General features: G+C 44.0%; 1 protein-coding gene across 2 annotated transcripts; it reads left to right on the top strand.

Annotated features, from left to right (window-relative positions):
• Positions 1 to 504: 504 nt before the first annotated feature.
• On the top strand, positions 505 to 22,527 carry CLEC17A (C-type lectin domain containing 17A). Of its 2 annotated transcripts, XM_066347211.1 has the most exons (11): positions 505 to 601; positions 744 to 815; positions 10,527 to 10,559; positions 10,642 to 10,692; positions 10,986 to 11,027; positions 11,664 to 11,804; positions 11,890 to 11,952; positions 14,197 to 14,292; positions 14,397 to 14,548; positions 18,991 to 19,100; positions 21,210 to 22,527. In XM_066347211.1, the coding sequence occupies exons 1-11, from the start codon at positions 568 to 570 to the stop codon at positions 21,340 to 21,342; spliced, it is 927 nt and encodes a 308-aa protein (XP_066203308.1). In that variant the 5' UTR covers positions 505 to 567; the 3' UTR covers positions 21,343 to 22,527. The 2 variants fall into 2 exon arrangements, with proteins under 2 accessions (XP_066203308.1, XP_066203317.1); XM_066347220.1 differs by lacking the exon at positions 744 to 815 and having other exon boundaries at positions 510 to 601.
• Positions 22,528 to 22,638: the final 111 nt, after the last annotated feature.

The raw sequence follows: 22,638 nt of genomic DNA, 5'->3' as shown, positions 1-22,638 counted from the left end.
GGCAGCCATAGCTAACTGATTCAGTATGCTAGCGTCTAACTTTGGAATGTGGGAGTACTTAGCACTTAACATTTAACATCTTTTACAAATGTGGCCTCCTCCAGAGGCCTTCCCTGATTATCTCTCTACATCAGCTCCCTCCTTATCCCATTATCCTGTTTGATTTTTTGAAAATAATATTTATTCATTATTGAAAATAAAATAAAAACTATAGTGCTTTATTGCTCTACTTTTTTTTTTTTTTTTTACTGGTTTATTGTCTCTTTTGTCTCGATGGAAAATTCCACGGAGGAAGGAGCGCATTCATCTTTTCCACTCAGTACTAGACACTGTAGAAACTCACAGGCAAGGGCTGTTGTTACTGTTACTTCTATGTAGGACTTGATACTGGGGAGAAAGGTATGTGTGTGTGGTCTGGGGGGTTGTCCCCCTCAAGATGAATTTGCATATAGTTGTCTTTAAAAAAAGGGAATTGAGAGGAGCCTCCGAAACCTGACAGGAAGGGCAGGGCGCAGAAGCTGTCAAGTTCCAGCCGCACCTTCTTGGCCTCTGGTGTTAGCTGCAGCCATGAATATCCTGTATATTAATGAGGACCTGCCAGGTATGGCCCTGGCCAGACTTGGGTTGGGGGCCAGGGGTGGTCAGGACCCAGGTTACAACATCTCCACCCTGGCGCTGAAAGCTGGGCCCTGAGGGACAGAGGAGGAGAGGGGCTGGGTGCTTACTTGCCTTTCCTCTGGAAGGGACCCGAGAAGAGGAGGATGATGATTACGAGAACACAGCGCCACCCTACCGGGACCTTCCTCCCAAGCCAGGTAAGAGGGCTTCTCAGAGGCTAGGTGAAGAGATGTGTGTTTTGGGGGTTGAAGGGGGAGAGCTAGGTCTCCAGGAGACATTAGCTGGGCTCTGTAGACACATGGTCAGCTTCCTGTGTACTCAGCCTGTGCCAGGCACTCTGATGGCGGGAGTACCCCTGCCTCTGCCCTGCCCTTGATGATATATATCTTAGGCTGATGAGGGTGTCAGTTCTGTGAACAACCTTAAACGAGCAGACCTAAAGGGGGTTAAACCAAGAGATTGGAGACATCCTGAGGGAAATGGAAGGCTCTGCCATGAGGGTGGGAAGATTGAGGATCAGAAGAGGAGATATTGGAGTCAGACTTGTTAGAACTTGTAGGATGAGTAGGAGTTTGTTAGGAAGAGAAACCCAGATGAGAACTGCAGAGTGCAAAGACCCAAAGACATGAAAGCTGGTGTTTGAGAAACTGAGAATAGATGATTGGCTCTCCAGCCTTCTAGCATTCACACCCAAGGCCCAGATTTGCCTTTAGACTTTGGGGGTGGGCACATATGGCCCAGGAATCAACCAGAGTCTGATAAGTGGGTTTAAATGTGGAAATTTTGGAAGATTCCCTGAATCAACTCCCAGGAGGGCCTCTGAGGGCTGACCATGCTGCATTCGTGTCCTTGGACAGGACTATTCCACACGATATGGGACTTCACATCCTCCACTTATGAGTCCAGACTGGGGCCAACCTGGGAGATCTCAGGGCTCCATGGAGCTTGGGCTAAGTGGGAGGTGAACTGAACTCTACTGTTTGATTGCCCATCTCCAACTCCAACCTGGTCCCAACATGCTTCTCAAACCCAACCCTACAACTAACCCCAATCCTATCATCAAGGCCACCCCTTCCCCAAACTTAACCCGTTCCCCACTTCCAAGTGCAACTATATCATCACCCCCATTTACATTTCCAAATCCAATGCCATCACCATGCCCGACACAACTACTACTCAACTTTAGTTTCTTCTCTTTTTCCAAACCCAAATTTATCCCAGATCAACTTCTTCCACATCCCCCAACCCAGCTACAACCCCATTCTTCATCTCCACCACATCTTGAATCACAACACTATTGACATGTCCATCACTATCCCTGACCCACCTTCAGTGCGTTCTCATCCCAATACGAACCCTCATGCCAACCCCAACCTTGACTCTATTCCCCTCCCTAAACTTAACTGTGTCTTTATTTGTGTGTGTGTGTGTGTGTGTGTGTGTGTGTGTGACAGAGACAGAGGGACAGATAGGGACAGACATACAGAAAGATGAGAAACATCAATTCTTTATTGTAGCACCTTAGTTGTTTGCTGATTGATTTCTCATATGTGCCTTGCCTGGGGGGCTACAGCAAAGCCAATGACCCCTTGTTCAAGCCAGTGACCTTGAGCTTAAGCCTGCGACCATGGGGTAATGTCTATGATCCCGTGCTCAAGCCGGTCAGCCCACGCTCAAGCCGATCCAGTGCTCAAGCTGGCGACCTCAGGGTTTCGAACCTGGGTCCTCTGCATCCCAGTCCAACGCTCTATCCACTGCGCCACACCTGGTCAAGCTTAACTGTATCTTTAACTTAGGGGAACCAACTGTCCCAATTTGCCCAGGGATAAACATCTCCTGAGATGTGGAACTTTTAGTTTTAAAACTGGGAAAGTCTTAGGCAATCAGGATGATTGGTCATTGTATGCTAATCCTGTCCACCCAGCCTCATCTGTTACAGTCTCAATCTTGTTTCCTTCACTGCCTTTTTTTTCTTTTTCTTTTTCTTTTTTTTTGAGAGAGGCAGGCAGAGACAGAGAGACAAAAACATGGAGCTGCTCCTATATGCGCCCTGACCAGGGATTCAAACAGCAACTGTGCTCTGGGACGAGGCTCCAAGCAACCAAGCTATCCAGTCAGGGCTTAATTTTTTTTAACATCTTTTTTTATTATTATTAAATTTAATGCAGTGACATTGATAAATCAGGGTACATATGTTGAGAGAAAACTTCTCCAGCCTGACCTGTGGTGGCGCAGTGGATAAAGCGTCGACTTGGAATGCTAAGGTTGCTGGTTCAAAACCCTGGGCTTGCCTGGTCTAGGCACATTTGGGAGTTGATGCTTCCAGCTCCTCCCCCCTTCTCTCTCTCTCTCTCTCTCTCTCTCTCTCTCTCTCTCTCTCTCTCTCTCCTGTTTCTCTAAAAATGAATAAATAAATAAATAAATTAAAAAAAAAAAAAAAAGAGAGAAAACTTCTCCAGATTATTTTGACATTTGATTATACTGCATACCCCTCACCCAAAGTCAAATGTCTTCCGTCACCTTCTATCTGGTTTTCTTTGTGCCCTTTCCCCCCCCCCCCCCCATTACCATCACATTCTTGTCTATGTCTCTGAGTCTCATTTTTATGTCCCTTCTATGTATGGATTCATATAGTTTTTAGTTTTTTCTGATTTACTTATTTCACTCCGTATAATGTTATCAAGGTCCATCCATGTTGTTGTAAATGATCGGATGTCATCATTTCGTATGGCTGAGTAGTATTCCATAGTATATATGTACCAGAGCTTTTTAATCCACTCGTCCTCTGACGGACACTTGGGTTGTTTCCAGATCTTCGCTATTGTGAACAATGCTGCCACAAACATGGGGGTGCATTTCTCCTTTTGGAGTATTTCTATGGTGTTCTTGGGGTATATTCCTAACAGTGGGGTAGCTGGGTCAAAAGGCAGTTCGATTTTCAATTTTTTGAGGAATCTTCATACTGTTTTCCACAGTGGCTGCACCAGTCTGCATTCCCACCAGCAGTGCAGAAGGGTTCCCTTTTTTCCACATCCTCGCCAGCACTTATTCTGTGTTGTTTTGTTGATGAGTGCCATTCTGACTAGTGTGAAGTGATATCTTATTGTGATTTTAATTTGCATTTCTCTAATGATTAATGATGTTGAGCATTTTTTCATATGCCTATTGGCCATCTGTATGTCCTCTTTGGAGAAGTGTCTATTCATTTCTTTTTCCCATTTTTTGATTGGATTGTTTGTCTTCCTGGTGTTGAGATTTACAAGTCCTTTATAAATTTTGGTTATTAACCCCTTATCAGACGTATTGTTAAATATATTTTCCCATTGTGTAGTTTGTCTTTTTATTCTGTTCTTATTGCCTTTAGCTGTGCGAAAGCTTTTTAGTTTGATAAGGTCCCATTTGTTTATCCTGTCTTTTATTTTACTTCCCTGTGGAGATAAATCGGCAAATATATCACTGCGAGAGATGTCAGAGAGCTCACTGCCTTTGTTTTCTTCTAAGATGCTTATGGTTTCACGGCTTACATTTAAGTCTTTTATCCATTTTGAGTTTATTTTTGTGAATGATGTAAGTTGGTGGTCTAGTTTCATTTTTTTGCAGGTAGCTGTCCAATTTTCCCAACACCATTTATTAAAGAGGCTGTCTTTACTCCATTGTATTTCCTTACCTCCTTTGTCAAATATCAGTTGTCCATAGAGCTGTGGGTTTATTTCTGGGTTCTCTGTTCTGTTCCATTGATCTATATGCCTGTTCTTATGCCGGTACCAGGCTGTTTTGAGTACAATGGCCTTGTAGTATAACTTGATATCAGGAAGTGTGATACTTCCCACTTTATTCTTCTTTTTTAAGATTGCTGAGGCTATTCGTGTTCTTTTTTGGTTTCATATAAGTTTTTGGAGTATGTATCTATATCTTTGAAGTATGTCATTGGTATTTGAATTGGTATTGCATTGAAGTTATAAATTGCTTTGGGTAATATAGACATTTTAATGATGTTTACTCTTCCTAACCATGAGCACAGTATATGCTTCCACTTGTTTGTATCTTCCTTGATTTCTTTTATCAATGTTTTATAATTTTCCAAGTACAAGTCTTCAGTCTCCTTGGTTAAATTTACTCCTAGGTACTTTATTTTTTTGGTTGTAATAGTGAAGGGGATTGTTTCCTTAATTTATCTTTCTGACTGCTCATTGTTGGCATATAAAAATGCCTCTGATTTCTGAGTATTGATTTTATATCCTGCCACTTTGCTGAATTCATTTATCAGGTCCAGTAGTTTTTTGACTGAGACTTCAGGGTTTTCTATATACAATATAATATCATCTGCAAATAATGATATCTTTACTTCTTCTTTTCCAACTTGAATGCCTTTTATTTCTTTTTCTTGTCTGATTGCTGTGGCTCGGACTTCCAGGACTATGTTGAATAAGAGTGGTTAAAGGGGGCACCCCTGCCTTGTTCCTGATCTTAAGGAAATTGCTTTTAATTTTTGTCCATTGAGTATGATGTTGGCTGTCGGTTTCTCATAGATGGCTTTTATCATGTTGAGGTATGTTCCCTGTATTCCCACTGTGCTGAGAGTTTTAATCATGAATGGGTGCTGAATTTTATCAAATGCTTTTTCTGCATCTATTGAAATTATCATATGGTTTTTCTCCTTCTTTTTGTTTATGTGATGAATCACATTGATTGATTTGTGAATATTGTACCAGCCTTGCCTCCCAAGAATAAATCCCACTTGATCATGGTGTATGGTTTTTTCTATATATTGTTGGGACTGGTTTGCTAATAATTTGTTGAGGATTTTAGCATCTATATTCATCAGAAATATTGGTCTATAATTTTCTTTCTTTGTGTTGTCTTTGCCTGGTTTTGGAATCAGAATTATGCTCGCCTCATAAAAGGAGCTTGGAAGTCTTCCTTCCTCTTGAATTTTTTGAAATAGCTTGAGGAGGATAGGTGTTAGTTCTTCTTTGAATATTTGGTAGAATTCACTTGTGAAGCCATCAGGCCCCGGACTTTTCTTTGTTGGGAGTTTTTTGATAACTGTTTCAATCTCATTTGGTGTAATCGGTCTGTTTAGGCTTTCTGATTCTTCCAGATTGATTTTTGGAAGATTGTATGTTTCAAGGACTTTGTCCATTTCATCTAGGTTGTCTAGCCTTTTGGCATACAGTTCTTCATAGTATTTTCTTACAATATTTTGTATTTCTGTTGTGTCGGTTATTTCTCCACTCTCATTCTAATTTTATTTATTTGAGTCCTCTCTCTTTTTTTCTTGGTGAGTCTAGTTAAAAGTTCATCAATCTTGTTTACCTTTTCAAAGAACCAGCTCCTAGTTTCATTGATCCTCTGTATTGTTTCTTTAGCCTCTATGTCATTTATTTTTGCTCTGATCTTTATTATTTCCTTCCTTCTACTAGCTCTGGGCTTTACTTGCTGTTCTTTTTCTAGTTCTTTTAGATGCAGGGTTAAGTTGTTTATTTGAGCTTTTTCTTGTTTCTTAAAGTGTGCCTGTAGTGCTATGAACTTCCCTCTCAGTATTGCTTTTGCTGTGTCCCATAGATTTTGAGTTTTTGTATGCTCATTGTCATTTGTTTCTAGGAATTTTTTTATTTCTTCTTTGATCTCATTCTTAATCCATTCATTATTTAACAACTTGCTATTTAGTTTCCACGTGTTTGAGAGTTTTTGAGCTTTTCTGTTGTGGTTCATTTTTAGTTTCATGCCATTGTGATCAGAGAAAGTGCTTGATATGATTTCAATCTTCTTAAATTTGTTGAGACCACTTTTGTGCCCTAACATGTGGTCTATCCTAGAGAATGTACTATGAACACTTGGAAAGAATGCATATTCTTCTGCTTTAGGGTGAAAGGTTCTGAAGATATCTATTAAATTGAGTTGATCTAGTGTGTCCTTTAAGTCTGCTGTTTCTTTGTTAATTTTCTTTTTTGAGGATCTATCTAGTGATGTTAGTGGGGTATTAAAATCCCCTACTCTTATAGTATTGCTGTTGATCTTGCCCTTTAAATCCATCAAAATCTGCTTTATATATTTAGGTGCTCCCATATTAGGTGTGTAGATATTTATAACAGTTATATCTTCCTGTTGGATTGCTCCCTTGATCATTATGCAGTGACCTTCTTTATCTCTTACTATAGTCTTTGTTTTAAAGTCCATTTTGTCTGATATAAGTATTGCTACTCCAGCTTTTTTTTTCATTTCCATTTGCGTGAAATATTTTTTTCCATCCTTTTACCTTCAGTCTATGTGAATGTTTTATTTATTTATTTATTTATTTATTTATTTATTTATTTATTTACAGAGACAGAGAGAGAGTCAGAGAGAGGGATAGACAGGGACAGACAGACAGGAATGGAGAGAGATGAGAAGCATCAATCATTAGTTTTTCATTGCGCATTGCAACACCTTAGTTGTTCATTGATTGCTTTCTCATATGTGCGTTGAGTGCTGGCCTTTAGCAGACCAAGTAACCTCTTGCTTGAGTCAGCGACCTTGGGCTCAAGCTGGTGAGCTTTTGCTCAAACCAGATGAGCCCTCGCTCAAGCTGGAGACCTTGGGGTCTTGAACCTGGGTCTTCCACATCCCAGTCCAACACTCTATCCACTGTGCTATCGCCCGGTCCAGCCTGCATATTTTGTTTTAAGGTGTGTCTCTTGTAGACAGCATATGTATGGGTCCTGTTTTCTTATCCACACAGCTACCCTATGTCTTTTGATTGGGTCATTTAATCCATTTACTTTTAAGGTTATTATTGACATGTAATTGTTTATTGCCATTTTATTCTTTAAAACTGTATTCCTCTTTTGCTATATTCTTTTTCTCCTTTGATGTGTTTACAACCGGCTCCTTAGCATTTCTTGCAGCCTTGGTTTGGTTGTAGTGAATTTCTTCAGTTTTTTTTGGTCTGGAAAGCGTTTTATTTCTCCTTCAATTTTAAATGACAGCCTTGCTGGATAAAGTAGTCTTGTTTGTAGGCTCTTGTTCTGCATTACTTTGAATATTTCTTGCCATTCCCTTCTGGCCTCAAGTGTTTCTGTTGAGAAGTTGGAAGTCTTCCTTATGGGGGCTCCTTTGTAGGTGATAGTCTTTTCTTTTCTAGCAGCTTTTAATATTTTCTCTTTATCACTTAGCTTTGGTACTTTAATTATAATGTGTCTTGGTGTAGATTTCTTTGGGTTTCTCTTTAATGGAGTTCTCTGTGCTTCTTGAACTTGTGAGATGTTTTCCTGCCTTAATTGAGGGAAGTTTTCAAGCTATAATATGTTTGAACAAAGTCTCTATCCCTTATTCTTTCTCTTCTTCAGGAACCCCTATGATGTGAATGTTATTTCTCTTCATGTTGTCACAGAGCTCTCTAAGAGTTTCCTCTGACTTTTTAAGTCTCTTTTCTTTTTTCTGCTCTGCTTCTGTGCCTTTATTTATCTTGTCCTCTAACTCGCTGATTCAGTTCTCAGCTTCATCCACCCTGCTTTTAATTCCTTCCATTGTGTTCTTCATTTCTGATATTGTATTTGTCATTTCTGACTGATTCTTTTTTATTATTTCAATGTCCTTTTTTATATTTGCTATCTCTTTATTTAGGTGTTTGTAATGACCATCTATTGTTGTTCTAATATCTTTGAGCATCCTAACAATCGTTATTTTAAACTCTGTATCTGATAATTTGGTTATATTTGACTCATTCAGGTCCTTTTCTGGGGATTTCTCTTGATTTATTTATGTTGCATTTCTCTGCCTTCTCATTTTGTCTGTGTAAAAGAAGGTTTTGGCCACTGGAGTCCACTGGGTGTGCCCTCTGTGTTCCCTAGGTGTGGTCTGTCTGCAAGCCCGCCACCTTCTCTGCTGTTGCTGCCTAGGGTGTTCGGGTATGGGCGTTGCCGGTGCCTGCCCACTGGGGCTGTTGCTGTGGTTTCCGCCTCTCCTTCATGGGAGTGGCTGTGATCATGTGCTCTGGTGTACAAGCCTCGTTGGCTTTGGCCTTCCCCCTGCCCCCACAGGTGGTATTATGCCCTGAGGGCAGGGGTGAGCACCTTTGCTCAGCTGTGGGTCTCCACCTGATTCCTGGCTTTTGCCCCACCCCTGCAGGAAGAGCCTGCTCATGGGACGGCTGCAAACCTTGGCTCCACAGTCTGGCCGGACTGTGTGCCCACGTTCATTAGTGGGACTCCGCCTGTTCTGGCCTCCCAAGTCAGGCCACAAGCCTCGGTTCCGTGGGTGGGGCAGGTCTGTGCTCCTGTGCCCTTGCTCAAGGGCAGGTCTCCACCCCTTCCGGGGCTCCTGCCCTCCCCCGGCTGGATTGCAGGCGGCCTGCAGCTGGGCTTGACCACTTTTGCATGTCCCCTCCTCCTCAGCCAGGCAAGACCGAGCTCACACCTGGGCCTCAGTGGTGGCCAGCAGGCTTCTGCCCTTGCTGATAGAATTGCACTTCCACGTCCCACTGCCGCCCGCCCTCGGGCGAGCCCCCAGCCGTGTGGGTGGGGGTGCTGCAGCTCAGACCCTAAGACTCACTACTGTAGCCCCGAAAGCTCCCTCCTTCTAAGTGACTCTGCTCTGATTGCCACGGGAGAGCTTGCTTGGCTGGTGTCCTGCTTCCCTTTGCTGGTATTGCTGTTTCCAGGAGAAATATTCACTTTAGATTTGGGGAGTGACTTGTCCCAGGGGTTAGGGTGGCTGTCTCTCAAAATGTTTCTCCCTGTGCCTCCTAGATTACAGTTTCTTCCTGCTACTCTGGTCCTCTCCTTTCTCCCTGTCCCCCAGAGTCCCAGGTGAGTGGTTGTGAGAGAGGTGTTCTGTGCGGTCCCTTTAAGAAGAATCCTGGGTCTGAGAAATCAGTCTCTTTCTCACAAAGAGTATCCTGTCTTGTTTCCAGCTAAATACTGTCCATACACCTCTTCTAGGCTCTGAGGCTGCAGGCTGGGGCTTTGTTCCTGGGGCTCAGGACCCTCCCCTCTCTGCTAAACTCACTTCCCACCACACGAGTCTCTCCCGGCTGCTGTTCGCTCTGAGGAGCTGGGCAGCCCTCTCCGCGTTTCCGCTTTTCCTACCAGTCTCAGTGTGGCTTCTTCAGTGTTCCTTGGTTGAAGAGTCCTCTTAGTTTAGTCCAAAGTTGGTTTTTCCAGATGATGGTTCTTAAAATTAGTTTTTAATCCACTTTGGTTCTGGGAGGTGGAAGTTAGTACGTCTGCCTACTCCATCACCATCTTCTCTCTCCAGGGCTTAATTTTTAGAAAGACAGAGAGAAGAAGAGAGATGGGAGGGGGAAGGGAAGCATTTGTTTTTCCACTCAGTCATGCATTTTTTGGTTGCTTCCCGTGTGTGCCCTGACCAGGGATTGAACCCACAACCTTGTTTTGGGATGACACTCTTAACTGACTGAGCCAACGGGTCAGAGCTCCTTCATTGCTTTTTTTTTTTTTTTTTTTTTTTAGTGAAATGCATCTTTTTAAAAATTTTTTATTTATTTACTTATTTATTTATTTATTTATTTTTAAAGAGACAGAGAGTGAATCAGAGAGAGGGATAGACAGGGACAGACAGACAGGAATGGAGAGAGATGAGAAGCATCAATTATTAGTTTTTCATTGCGCGTTGCAACACCTTAGTTGTTCATTGATTGCTTTCTCATATGTGCCTTGACCGCAGGCCTTCAGCAGACTGAGTAGCCCCTTGTTGGAGCCAGCGACCTTGGGTTCAAGCTGGTGGGCTTTTTGCTCAAACCAGATGAGCCCGTGCTCAAGCTGGCGACCTCGGGGTCTCGAACCTGGTTCCTCTGCATCCCAGTCTGATGCTCTATCCACTGCGCAACTGCCTCGTCAGGCTCCTTCACTGCCTTTGATTTCATTTTTTCCGCAGACCAGCTCTAACTCTGAGTTTCTATTCTTCAGGTTCAGTGGCTCCACCAAGGCCTCCGAGGGCAGGTGAGCTGGGGCTTGGGGCACAGGGGACCCAGTGCTGGTTTTGACCTGCTCTGGGCCTGAACAACACTTCCTTCTTCCTCAGGAAAAAAACCAGAAAACCTCCCACTTCCCCGCAAGCCCCTGAAGATCACAGGTGAGAATCTAGGACTGGGACCTTGTGTTTACCCGGCTGACACCCTGCTCAATAAAACCATGATCTTTCTGACCCTCTCTAAGCACATGAGGATGGGGCATGTCACCAGCACATATTAACTGGTTTAGCCATGCAAAGGGCCTGCAAGAAACCTGAGAGGGGACACCTGGTTGTCCTTTCTTCAGTCCCGCAATTCTGACTAGAAAACAAATCAGAGAGATAAAAGCTTGTTGATCTTGGAAGACAAAGCCTGTCAGCAGCTTCTGAATAAAATGTTCTCCTCTTTCTCCCAGACATTGTGCCGGAACCCCCTCCAGCCCAGCCATCCCAAGCCAGTAAGTAAGTCCTTGTCCTTTGGACAGTCTCCTGCTTCTCCTCTCACAGCGGCCAACGTGTCTGAGTCAGACCTATAGTTCTGGAATGAGACCATAGAGCAGAAAGCTTTCCTCTCAGAAGCTACTTCTCCCTGAGTCTAGAACTTCTCCCAGGGGCCCAGGGAATCTGCTGGGTACTCTCTGGGATCCACCTCCTGCTGCATATAAAGTATAGGAAACATTATCTGTAGGCAAGGGTCCAGAAGCTTCCTTGAATGGGGAGAAGCTTGGGCAGGAGCTGCTGGAGGGCAGATGACACTGCAGCATAGAGGTTAAGGGAAGACCTGGGCCCCAGTCATGCATGACCTCTCAGTTTACTTTTGTGCAAAATGGGAGTAATACCTCTATGTTTTTAGGGAAGGATCCAATAAGCTGATAAGGCTACAATAAGATGCTCAGCACACAGTAAGCACTCCATAAGTGCTGTGGGCTTCTTCAGGGCTTGCCCTTCTGACACTCTCTTGCTGACCCCGTCTGGTGATATGGTCGTGACCATAGACCTCTGTCTTCTTGTTTTTTGGAGGAAAGCTTGAGGGTCCTTTTCTCTCGCTTTCACGTACCAGTATTGGTTTTTCTGTCTCTATCTCCACCCCTCAGCCACTCCAGTGCCCTGGCTCAGTCGGAAATCTGTGGGTCCTGGGTACCACCAGGAGGAGAGATGGATGACTTTCCTGTATCTGCTGGTGGGGACGTCACTGCTCCTGGGCTGTACTGGTCTGGTTGTCACCCTGATTAAATGTGAGTAGGGTGAGGATGGGGCATGTGGAGAGACTGGGGATGGGGTGCAGGAGGGCTTGGGCTCAAGTTGGACTCCTTCTCACAGACCAGGAGGTGGTGAGAGAACTGAAGATGTTAACCTTTCAGCAGATGGCGTGGCAAGCAAATGGTGAGTGTTCGTGATCATCCCTTTAGGCCATGCATACGGAGCACCACGGTCCTCAATCCCAACTCTGTGACCAGCCCCACCCATCTTTGCCAGGCTCTTCACCAGGTCCTGGGGTGGGGGTTGTGTGGGCAGGATGGTGAACTCATTAGACATAGTCTCTGTCTTTGTGGAGTGTGTGTGTGTCGGAGTCCAGACTCTGGACCTCTGTTGCCCAGTATGGAAGTCATCAGCCACTGGGGCCGCTGAGAACTGGAAATGTGTTCATTGTGAACCGAGAGCTGCTGCAAGTCTAAAGCACACACCAGCGTCAAAGCTTTGCTATGAAAAAAGAATGTAAAATATCTTTTAAAAAATATATTTTGAAGATTTTATTTATTGATTTTAGAGAAAGAAGAGAGACAGAGAAAGGGGAGAGAGGAGTGAGCGGGAACCATAGTAATTGCTTCTCATATGTGCCTTGACGGGGCAAGCCCAGGGTTTTGAACCGGCAACACAAAATATCTTAATAATATTTATAATAACAATCTTTAATATTGATCACATACTGAAATGATAATATTTTAGATATATTGGGATAAATAAAAATAGCATTCAAAGAAGTTTTACTTGTTTCTTTTGACTTTTAAAAACATGGCTACTAGAAAATTTAAAATTACCTATATGTGGTTTGGATTTTTGTTTCTGTTGGACAGCACAGGCATAAACAGCCATTTACCAAATTATCACCTACATGAGTATAGAATTTCAAATTTTGATGAACAGTCTAAAGGAAGAGGAAGGTAATTCTATGAAAAAGTCTAAATGGGGTCTTACCCTTGTCATTGGGAGAGTCGTACAGGGCTTCCCTAGGGAATGGTGTTGCTGCTGAGTGAGGGAATAGAAAAAATTGACCGGGTGAAGGGTTGAGGGTTTCAAAGGCCCTGTGGTCGGAGGCAACGTTGTTTAAGTACAAGGGAGGAGGATGGTGTAGTTGTTGCATAGGTGAGAGGTGGTAATGGCTTGGATGAGGGTTGTGGCTGTAGAAATGGAGAGAAGTGTGTGAAGTAGAAAGGTTTAGGAGCTAAAGTTGTCCAGACCTGGGGATTGACTGATTGGAAATGACGGTGAGTGAGAGGGAAGGATGTCAAAGATAATGTATATGTGCCATATATCTCTATCCCTACCTCTTTATCTATCTACCTTTATATATCTTATATTTCTGGCTTGTCTAACTGAAGGACCACCTACTGAAGACCTTGTGGAATGTTGGAAGAGGGCGAGTTTGTGTGGGAGCATTGGAAATGTGCACATTAGTTGTAGAAGAATTTTGTGGGCTGGCATGTTCTTCACCATGACTGCTGAAGCCTGAAAGCTGCTGCATTCCACACCCCTTCACCACACACCTCAGATCGAGCCACTCTTCCACTCAGAAACCATCAATGGTTTCTCACTGCCTAGCGTCCAATACAAAACCCTTGACTTGATGTTTAAAGAACAAGACATTGGCCCTCATCCTACTTTGGGCTCAGGTGAAGGATTGAGGCTCCTATGAAGTTCCCTATGAGGTTCACTCCCTCTCTAATGCACCAGCCTTCCCCAACAGACTTGCCTCTGTACCTTTGCCTGGAGGTGCCTGCTATGCCCTCCTCCCAATAACTGAATCACTGTCTTCCTTCAAAACCCATCTCTTCCAGGAAGCCCACCAACCCCACTCTTCCCCAAGTCCCAAAGGTTAATCCCTCCTCTGAGCCACTCTACGACATCCCCTAGCCTAGGCACTAAGCATGTTATTATTATTATTTTCTTTAGCATGCACGTGCATGAGAGAGAGATAGAGAGATGAAAAGCATTAATTCATAGTTGTGGCACTTTAGTTGTTCATTGATTGCTTCTCATATGTACCTTGGCTGGGCATCTCCAGCTGAGCCAGTGACCCCTTGTGCTAGCCAGAGACCTTGGGCTTCAAGCCAGTGACCTTTGGGCTCAAACTAGGGACCATGTGATCATCCTGATGACCCCATGCTCAAGCTGGCGACATTGGTTTTGAATCTATGACCTCAGAGTCCCAGGTCAATGCTCTATCCATTGCACCACCACCGGTCAGGCACCAAGCTTGTTGTTTTTGAGCTGTAGTACCAACCACAAGAATGTGGCTGTGGTGGGGAGCACAGCCTTTGCTTCTCTCTGCTGTGTCTGCAGTCAGTGGTGGGTGATTGGTAGATGGGGGTTTGGGTCTCTAACCTTCCTGTCCTTCCCTGTTGACAGTAACTGGGATGGCGGGACTTGCTGGCCTGAAGAAGAACATTGACCGAGTAAGAGCTGACACCAACCAGTCCCTGGTGGAACTTCGGGGCTTATTAGGTGAGCAGGACTTGGGGAACTGTCCTGAGGTGGGGGCATGTCAGAGCCAGTGTATCGCACAAATCCACGGGAGTGATTCTCATTGCAGTCTATTCTGTTCCCAGACTGTACCAGGATCACCTGCCCTGAGGGCTGGCTCCCTTTTGAGGGCAAGTGTTATTACTTCTCTTCAAGCACCAAGTCATGGAATGAAGCCCAGATGTTCTGCCAGAAGAACTACTCTCACTTGGTCATCATCAGTAGTTATGAGGAGCAGGTAAGGCATCCCCTTCTAGCCCCGGGAACCAGCAGGACCAGCCTGCTTCTTTCCCAGCTTTACACATCCTTCCTTGGCCTGGAGGGAGAGAAACTGGAATTACTTTTGAACCACTTAATAGCATGTTCTTAATGACATCATATCAAGCAGAAGTTAAGAGGGTATGCTCTTTTTGAGTGAAAATCTTGGTTGTGTTTACTTATTCTCTACAAGTCTCAGTTTTCTAGCTCTTAGGTAACACTTTCTATTCTCCAGACTGTATTCCAAACATCTTACATCTTACATGCATTAACATAAACCTCGTTGGTCCTGGCTAGTTGGCTCAGTGGTAGAGCGTTGGCCAGGTGTGTGGAAGTCTTGGGTTTGATTCATGGTCAGGGCACACAGGAGACGACCATCTACTTCTCCACCCCTCCTCCTCTTGCTTCTCTCTCTCTATCTCCTTCCCACAACCATGGCTTGAATGAGCAAGTTGGCCCCAGGTGCTGAGGATGGTTTCATGGCCTCGCCTCAGGCACTAAAATAGCTCAGTTGCTGAACAATGGAGCAGTGGCCCCAGATGGGCAGAACATCAGCCCCAGAAGGGGGTTGCCAGATGGATTCCAGTTGGGGTGCATGCAAGAGTCTTTCTCTCTCCGCTTCCCTGCCTCTCACTTGATAAACAAACAAAAGAACAAAAACAATCGCCCCCCAAAAACATAACCTTCATTAAAACCCTATAAATTCTTGTGTGAGTCAGGAAAGGTTATGTTATGCTGAAGTCACAGACAGTCCCCATAACTCAATGGTAAAAGTATGTGGGGCAAATCATACACTAACTCTTATAGCTTCTTTCACTTATGTGCACTCACAAAGCAAGTTACATGGATATTTCTATGCTTTGAAGTGGTAGGGAAATAGTTTATCTGTGCATATGTAGGAGTGTTAAAATGTTGGTAAATAATTTTATGACTTAGTACTACTACAGGTAGGTGGTAATACCAATCATACACAGCACATGTCATTTACCCTTCACAGATGAGGAAACAAAGGCACAGTACACTTATGCACCTTCCCTGTGGTCATTTACAACTAATAAGTGTCAGAGCCGGGATTTGAGCCCTGGTGTTTGCATGGTTTTATGTATTCCCATCCTTTTACTTTAAACTATCCATGCCATTATTTTATTATTATTATTATTATTATTATTATTATTATTATTGGCAGCAGAAGCAGAGAGACACAGAGAGAGGGACAGATAGGGACAGAAAGACAGGAGGGGAGAGATGAGAAGGATCACTCCACTTCACTGTGGCACCTTCGTTGTTCATTGATTGCTTCTCATGTGCCTTGACAGGGAGGGAGGGGGCTACAGCAGAGTGAGTGACCCTTTGCTCAAGCCAGCGACCTTGGGTTCAAGCCAGCGACCATGGGGTCATTTCTATGATCCCACGCTCAAGCTGGATGAGCTCGTGCTCAAGCTAGCCACCTCGGGGTTTCAAACATGTCCCAGTCCAGCACTCTATCCACTGCACCACTGCTTGGTCAGGCTATTTATTATTATTTTTAAAATTGATTTGAGAGTGAGAGAGAAAGAGAGAGACAGGAAGGAAGAGAGAGAGATGAGAAGCATCAACTTGTTGCTTCACTTTAGTTGTTTGTTGGTTGCTTCTCTTATGTGCCTTGACCAGGGGTGGGGGCTTCAGCTCAACCAGTGACCCCTTGCTCAAATAAGCCACCTTGGGATCACATCAATGATCCCACACTCAAGCCGGTGACCTCAGGGTTTAGAACCAGGGACCTCAGCCATCCAGGTCTATGTGCCACCAAACCCACTGCACCACCAATGGTCATGCCGCCATTATTTTAAAAATTGATTTTTTATAGAAAGCATATAGTTGGGTCTTTTAAAAAAATTCAGTCTGATAATCTTCAGTTTTTAATTGGTATTTTCTAGACCATTTTCACTTACTGTAATTATTGTTTTGGTTGGCTTTTATGAAGATAATTATTTTATTAGATTTTTATTTTTTAAATACTAAATAAATTGACTATTTTATTTTTATTTTTTTTGTATTTTTCTGAAGCTGGAAACGGGAAGAGATAGTCAGACAGACTCCCGCATGCGCCCGACCGGGATCCACCCGGCACGCCCACCAGGGGCGATGCTCTGCCCACCAGGGGCCGATGCTCTGCCCCTCCGGGGCATCGCTCTGTTGCGACCAGAGCCACTCTAGCGCCTGGGGCAGAGGCCAAGGAGCCATCTCCAGCGCCTGGGCCATCTTTGCTTCAGTGGAGCCTCGGCTGCGGGAGGGGAAGAGAGAGACAGAGAGGAAGGAGAGGGGAAGGGGTGGAGAAGCAGATGGGTGCCTCTCCTGTGTGCCCTGGCCGGGAATCGAACCTGGAACTTCCGCACACCAGGCTGACGCTCTACCACTGAGCCAACCGGCCAGGGCCCATTTAGCTTTCTTAAGCCCTCATTATACCTGGATTGTGGATATTTAATTTCAGTTGGGATCCTCCATTTTTCTTCTGAATGTACCCCTTGTGTGGAGTCAAGGTGCAGGGAGCCATAGGTCTGGCCCTTAGTGTCTTTACACCAAGTTGGTATTCACTGGCTGACTGATCCTGGACAAGTTATTTAACCCCTCTTTGCCTCAGTTTTCCTGCCTATAAAATGGTGATGATAATACTTGCGTTAGTGGTCACAATGAGGATCAAATGCAATAATCTGTGCAAAATGCTCGGCTCACTTGTTACTTTATTAACTCAACCAACATTTCCCGAGCGCTTTCTGCACTATTCTAACTCGATAGTCCAAGCAACCCATTTGTCTTTCTGGTTTCCTGAAACTTCTCTGGGACAATGGTCCAGGTCCCCTCAATTATTATTATTATTATTATTATTATTATTATTATTTTAGAGAGAAAGAGAGTGAGACAGATAGGGACAGACAGGAAAGGAGATTAGAAGTATCAACTCATAGTTGCAGCACCTTAGTTGTTCATTGATTGCTTTCTCATATGTGCCTTGACTGGGGGCTCTAGTTGAGTCAGTGACCCCTTGCTCAAGCCAGCGACCTTGGGCTCAAGCCAGTGATCTGGCTATGATTCCATTCTCAAGCCAGCAATCCTGACCTCAAGCTGGCATGCTGGTTCTCAAGCTAGCAACTTCAGGGTTCTGAACCTGGGTCCTCAGCATCCCAGGCTGATGTTCCATCCACTGCTGTACTGCCTGGTTGGGTCCCTTTGACTTTTTGAGTCTCCAATCCCATGTGGGACTTTGACCATTGCTTGGGACTAACTGGGGATGAATGAAGAGCCCCTCTCTCTGACACCCACCATATCTACATTTTCATAACATTTTTTCTCCTTTATATTTTTTCCTCTCCAACTTTTAGAATATCTTAATACTATATAATAAGATAGGGTGAGTGAGGTATGACTTGCATATGATAAAATGCACAGATCTTAAATGTACATTCAAGTTTTCTTTTAATCTTTTTTTTTTAAGATTTCATTTATTGATTTTAGAAAGGAGAGAGAGAGAGAGAGAAAGAGAGGGAGAGACAGAAAGGTAGGGGGGAGGAGTGGGGAGCATCAACTCATAGCTGTTTCTCATAAGTGCCTTGACGGAGCAAACCCGGTGAACTGGTGACCTCAGCATTCCAGGTTGACCCCTTATCCACTGCGCCACCACAAGTAGGCTACATTCAGTTGTGACATATGCACACACCCACGTAACTCAACCCAATCAGGATTTGGAACTTCCACCCCTCATGGCTTTTTCCAGTCATCTCCCCACTCCCACCCCAGGCACCTGCTGATCTGGTTTCTGTCACCATAGATCAGTTGGCCATGAGAGGAGATGTTTTTAATCATGGTATTTTCTTCCTAATGTTTTGTCTTTGGCCCAAGTCCTTTCTTTTCTCCTTAAGATCTGGGCTTTTCAAATACAAAAGGGCAGGAAGCCCCATTCCTCTCCTTCCTTTTCCCTTTCACATTCCTTTTCTGAAGCAGTGAATTCCTCTTCTGCCTGAATGCAAGATCAACACTGCAGCCTGGGTGAAAGCACTAAGGGAACTGGGACGTCGGTTATTATATTGTCTCCTAGATGTTATAATGTTAAATGTGAAGATGTCACAGTACTTACTATGTGTCAGACTGTTTTGCATGCTTTCTGCTATGAACTCATATGATCCTCACAGTCCTTGAGGAGGCAGCCACAATTATCCCATTTTACAGATGGGGAAACTGAGGTGCAGAGCAAGTCACAGATCATGTGAGAAAGTAAAATAATGAACCCCGCAGCACATGTTCAAGTAGGAAGAAAGTGCTGATCCTGCTCTAGATGTGGGGGTGGCATTCAAAGGCCCTGAATGTGTGTGGAACAGAACAAAGAGAGTGCCCTCATCCTGACAATGGTGTAGGAGAATTGGTGGGTAATGATGTTTGTACTTGCAGAACTTTGTGTCCAAGGCTCACCGCTCTCCACGGGTGTACTGGCTGGGGCTGAGTGACAGGGACCATGAAGGGGACTGGAAGTGGCTGGATGGGTCACCTGTCACTTTGAGGCAAGTATTTAGAGATCTTGGGTTGTCTGCTCATTGTGGGTCCTTGGACAGCCCAAGCCAGCACATTGTCTAGAATTCCAGGCTGGGCTGGACAAGGGAGGCACAGGGTGATTTTTATCTGATAGGCTTTTGGTCCCTGTACTTCTTTGATTTTCCTCCATTGAAATAACCTTTACCTTTTAGCATACCTCAAATATATCAAGTCCCCAGGATGATGGTTTGGGAATAAAAGAAAAAAAAGAAAGAAAGAAAGAAGGGAAGAAAGAAAGGAAGAAAGAAAGAAAGAAAGAAAGAAAGAAAGAAAGAAAGAAAGAAAGAAAGCCTATATAGGACAAGAGGAAGAGGAAGATTTTGATTTGCTAAAAGGATGAGGAGGATCTAATTTTTTGCACTCTACATATATTAACCAATTTATTTAATTTTAATAGTCCTGTAAGGGGAGCACCATTTCATTTTAAAGATGAAGAAACTGAAACACAGAAAGGTTAAGCAATCTGCTCAAGGTTAGACAGCGAGCAGGTGGCAGAGCCAATAAACCTGGCTCTAAAGTCTATACTCTTAGCCATTAGACTTTACTTTCTGAAGGAGTATATGTATTTGTGTTTTAAATAAATATGAAAATATTGTCCCTCATACTGGTTATACCAATTTATTCTCTCAGCTGTTTGACTCTAGTTTTTTGGCCCATATGTTCATCAGACTTCTGGAATTTTGTTGGTTGAATTACAGGTGACAAGTAGAATCCAATGTAGTAATTTGCATTTTTCTTATGATGACACAACACATATGTTCAATAGTCACATGTATTAACTTTTCTGTGAATTTTTCATATCTTTTTTATACAGGTATTGGGATTTTGGTCTTTTTCTTATTCATTTGTATAAGCTCTATATACAGAGGGGGGAAAAGTAGGTTTACATTTGAGAGTACATGAAACACAGTTTATTCTTATATTATTGTTTATGAATTATTGTATTATTCATTTGTACTATAACGGAAAACTTACTTTTGCCCACCCCTGTATATTAGTGACATTCGTGTTTTGTCTGGGGATCTCAATTTTCATTAAAGATTCTTGGAAGGAAGCACAGCTATGTAAATAGAGATGGCATGCATGGTGTGGCACGGCAGGTGACCAGCTCAGATGTCTTCATGGGGCTGGTGCAGCTATCCGCCAGCAGGGGGCGCTGGCTGCTAAAGGATTACCGGCTTCCTCCACATAGTTGTCCTCAGCTGAACGGAAGCCTGGTCACCTAGAAGGTGACCCTTCTCACACCGGGTTCAGTCCACAGCCAGTGACTGTCTTGATTCACGCTGGGATAACTCTGTGGTGCTGCCCATGCTCCAGAACTCCCTGCGCAATCAGGCTGAAATTCAGCCCAACCCACGTCCTTGTTCACCTGCATCCCGTGCCCCATCTTGCTTCTCTCACTCCTTCCTTCCCAGTGTCCTTTATTTATTTATCCCCTTGCCCCGAGTGTCCTTTAATAAACCCTGTGCACATTAATCACCAAGTAAGGATCTGCCATGGAAAGCTGGGAGAACTAGGGGTAAAAGAGAAGTGTCCTTTGGAAGAGGAGGCAGACATTGACTGGCTGCAGGAAACTGATTCGGGAGGGAGGAGATTCGCCTGGTGGACAGGGAGGTGGGGCTGGGTGAGGACAGGCAAGTTGGGGTGAGGGGATAATGTGGCATCTTCAGGTAATTCTGAGTGGCTGAAGGAGTGATACAGATAGAAGAAAGAGCCCCATACCACGAAGGCCTCTTTTCCCCCAAAATATGTTTTTTAAATCAATATGCAATTTTTTTTAATTTACAGAAAAATTGGACTGAAAGTCCAGAGATTTGCTATACTAACATCTTGCATTAGTATGGTGTATTTTTTGCAATTGATGAATCAATATAGACACATTAGTACTAACTAAAGTCCATACATTGCGTCAGGGATCACGCCAGGTTTGTACAGTCTATGGGTTTTGACCAAAGCATAATGTCAGTGTCATATATCCACCATTACAGTACCATGTAGAATAGTAATTTCAATGCTCTGAAAAATGCCCTGCGCTCCACCTATTCACTTCTCCCACACCCACTTTTTCTTCTATCCAGTTTCTGGGACCCACAAGAACCTAACAACTTTCATGAGGAGGACTGTGCTAGCATGAACAAAGGTGGCACCTGGAATGACCTCTCTTGCAACAAAGTTACATATTGGATTTGTGAGCGGAAATGTTCCTGTTGAACCCCAGGGATGAGACTGGCAGGGAGTCAGTACCTGGGTGCCCCTTGGCTCTTGGAGATGAGGACCTCTTATTCTTCCACGGAAGGCCCTGTCCCTCCATGAAATGACTTGGATGTGCCCAAGATGGAACCAGCAGCCTGGATGTAGCAAGTTTCCAGGGCTGTAAGTCAGACCATTGCCAGGATGAGGACTTGGGGGCTTGTTCAGTTGAATGGTGTTTTAGTGTGTTCAGGCTGCTATAACTGAATACCACAGACTGGGTGGTTTATATCAGACATTTATTTCTCAAAGTTCTGAAAGCTGGGAAGCCAAGATCAAGATATGGGGAGATTCAAATGTTTGGTAAAGACCTGCATCCTCACATGTTAGAAGGGACAATGGAGCACTCGGGGGTGTCTTTTATAAGAACATTAATCCCATTCATGAGGGCTCTGCTCTTGTGATCTAATCACCCATGGGCCCACCTCTGAATACCATCACATTGAGGATTGGGTTTCAACATATGAATTTTGGGAGACACAGACATTGGGTCCACTGCTGATGATGAGCTGGAGGGACACCATATTTTAGGGATGGCCTACCAGTTCTGGGTATGGAAGAGGCTCACCAAGCCCTTGATCATGGTATTTAGGAAGTGATGCTTGCCCAGGCAGCTGTGGGTTTGACATTAATTGAACTGGAGCTGAAAATACGTTGGGTCCTCTGAACTTTGATGCACTGGGCTGGGCTCCCTTATTGCCTACCTGCTGTGTAGCAGCTTCTGGAAAGCAGATGAGGCAAGATTATTCTTGACAAGCAACTTTCTCAATGTCCCAGGTGAGGTTTGACCAAGCTAGGTGGCGGAATCAGACCTCTGCTAACATTTGACCCATGGACCTTCTAGAAAGTCAGACCAACATAAAGGCAGGACTCCATCCACATGCATGTGGCCAAGCTAGGCCATGACTTGGTCAGATCCTCAGGATAGCAGTCGAGATATGTACCCACATGTGCCTTTGAACTACTTGTGGTTTATAAAGATCTTTGATGAAGTATTTCACTTTATTGCCAAGTGGACCTTCTGGGGCAAATAGCTCTTGCAATATTAGCTTCTCAAAAGGCCAGCTCACTGCGTGGTCCTACACACAACGTGTGCCCACTGTGCTGGTTGTCTGGGGCCACCATAATAAAGTACCACAGATTGGTGTAAACAACACAAATGCATTGTCTCATATCTCTGGAGAATGGAAGTTCAAAATCAAGGTGTTGGTGTGGTTGGTTTCTGGTAAGACTTCTTTCCTTGACTTATAGATGACT

Source organism: Saccopteryx leptura, chromosome 1 (assembly GCF_036850995.1).
Source record: "Saccopteryx leptura isolate mSacLep1 chromosome 1, mSacLep1_pri_phased_curated, whole genome shotgun sequence".
Lineage (NCBI taxonomy): Eukaryota > Metazoa > Chordata > Mammalia > Chiroptera > Emballonuridae > Saccopteryx > Saccopteryx leptura.
The sequence above is the reverse complement of the archived record's forward strand: the minus strand, read 5'-3'. Positions and strand labels throughout refer to the sequence as shown.

What these genes read in the sequence shown, in the direction of transcription:
- CLEC17A (XM_066347211.1), top strand. Translation starts at nt 568, where the DNA reads ATGAATATCCTGTATATTAATGAGGACCTGCCAG. An exon ending in GGTTGTCACCCTGATTAAAT is followed by an intron (nt 11,805 to 11,889) that starts GTGAGTAGGGTG and finishes TCCTTCTCACAG; the next exon opens with ACCAGGAGGTGGTGAGAGAA. An exon ending in GGGTCACCTGTCACTTTGAG is followed by an intron (nt 19,101 to 21,209) that starts GCAAGTATTTAG and finishes TCTTCTATCCAG; the next exon opens with TTTCTGGGACCCACAAGAAC.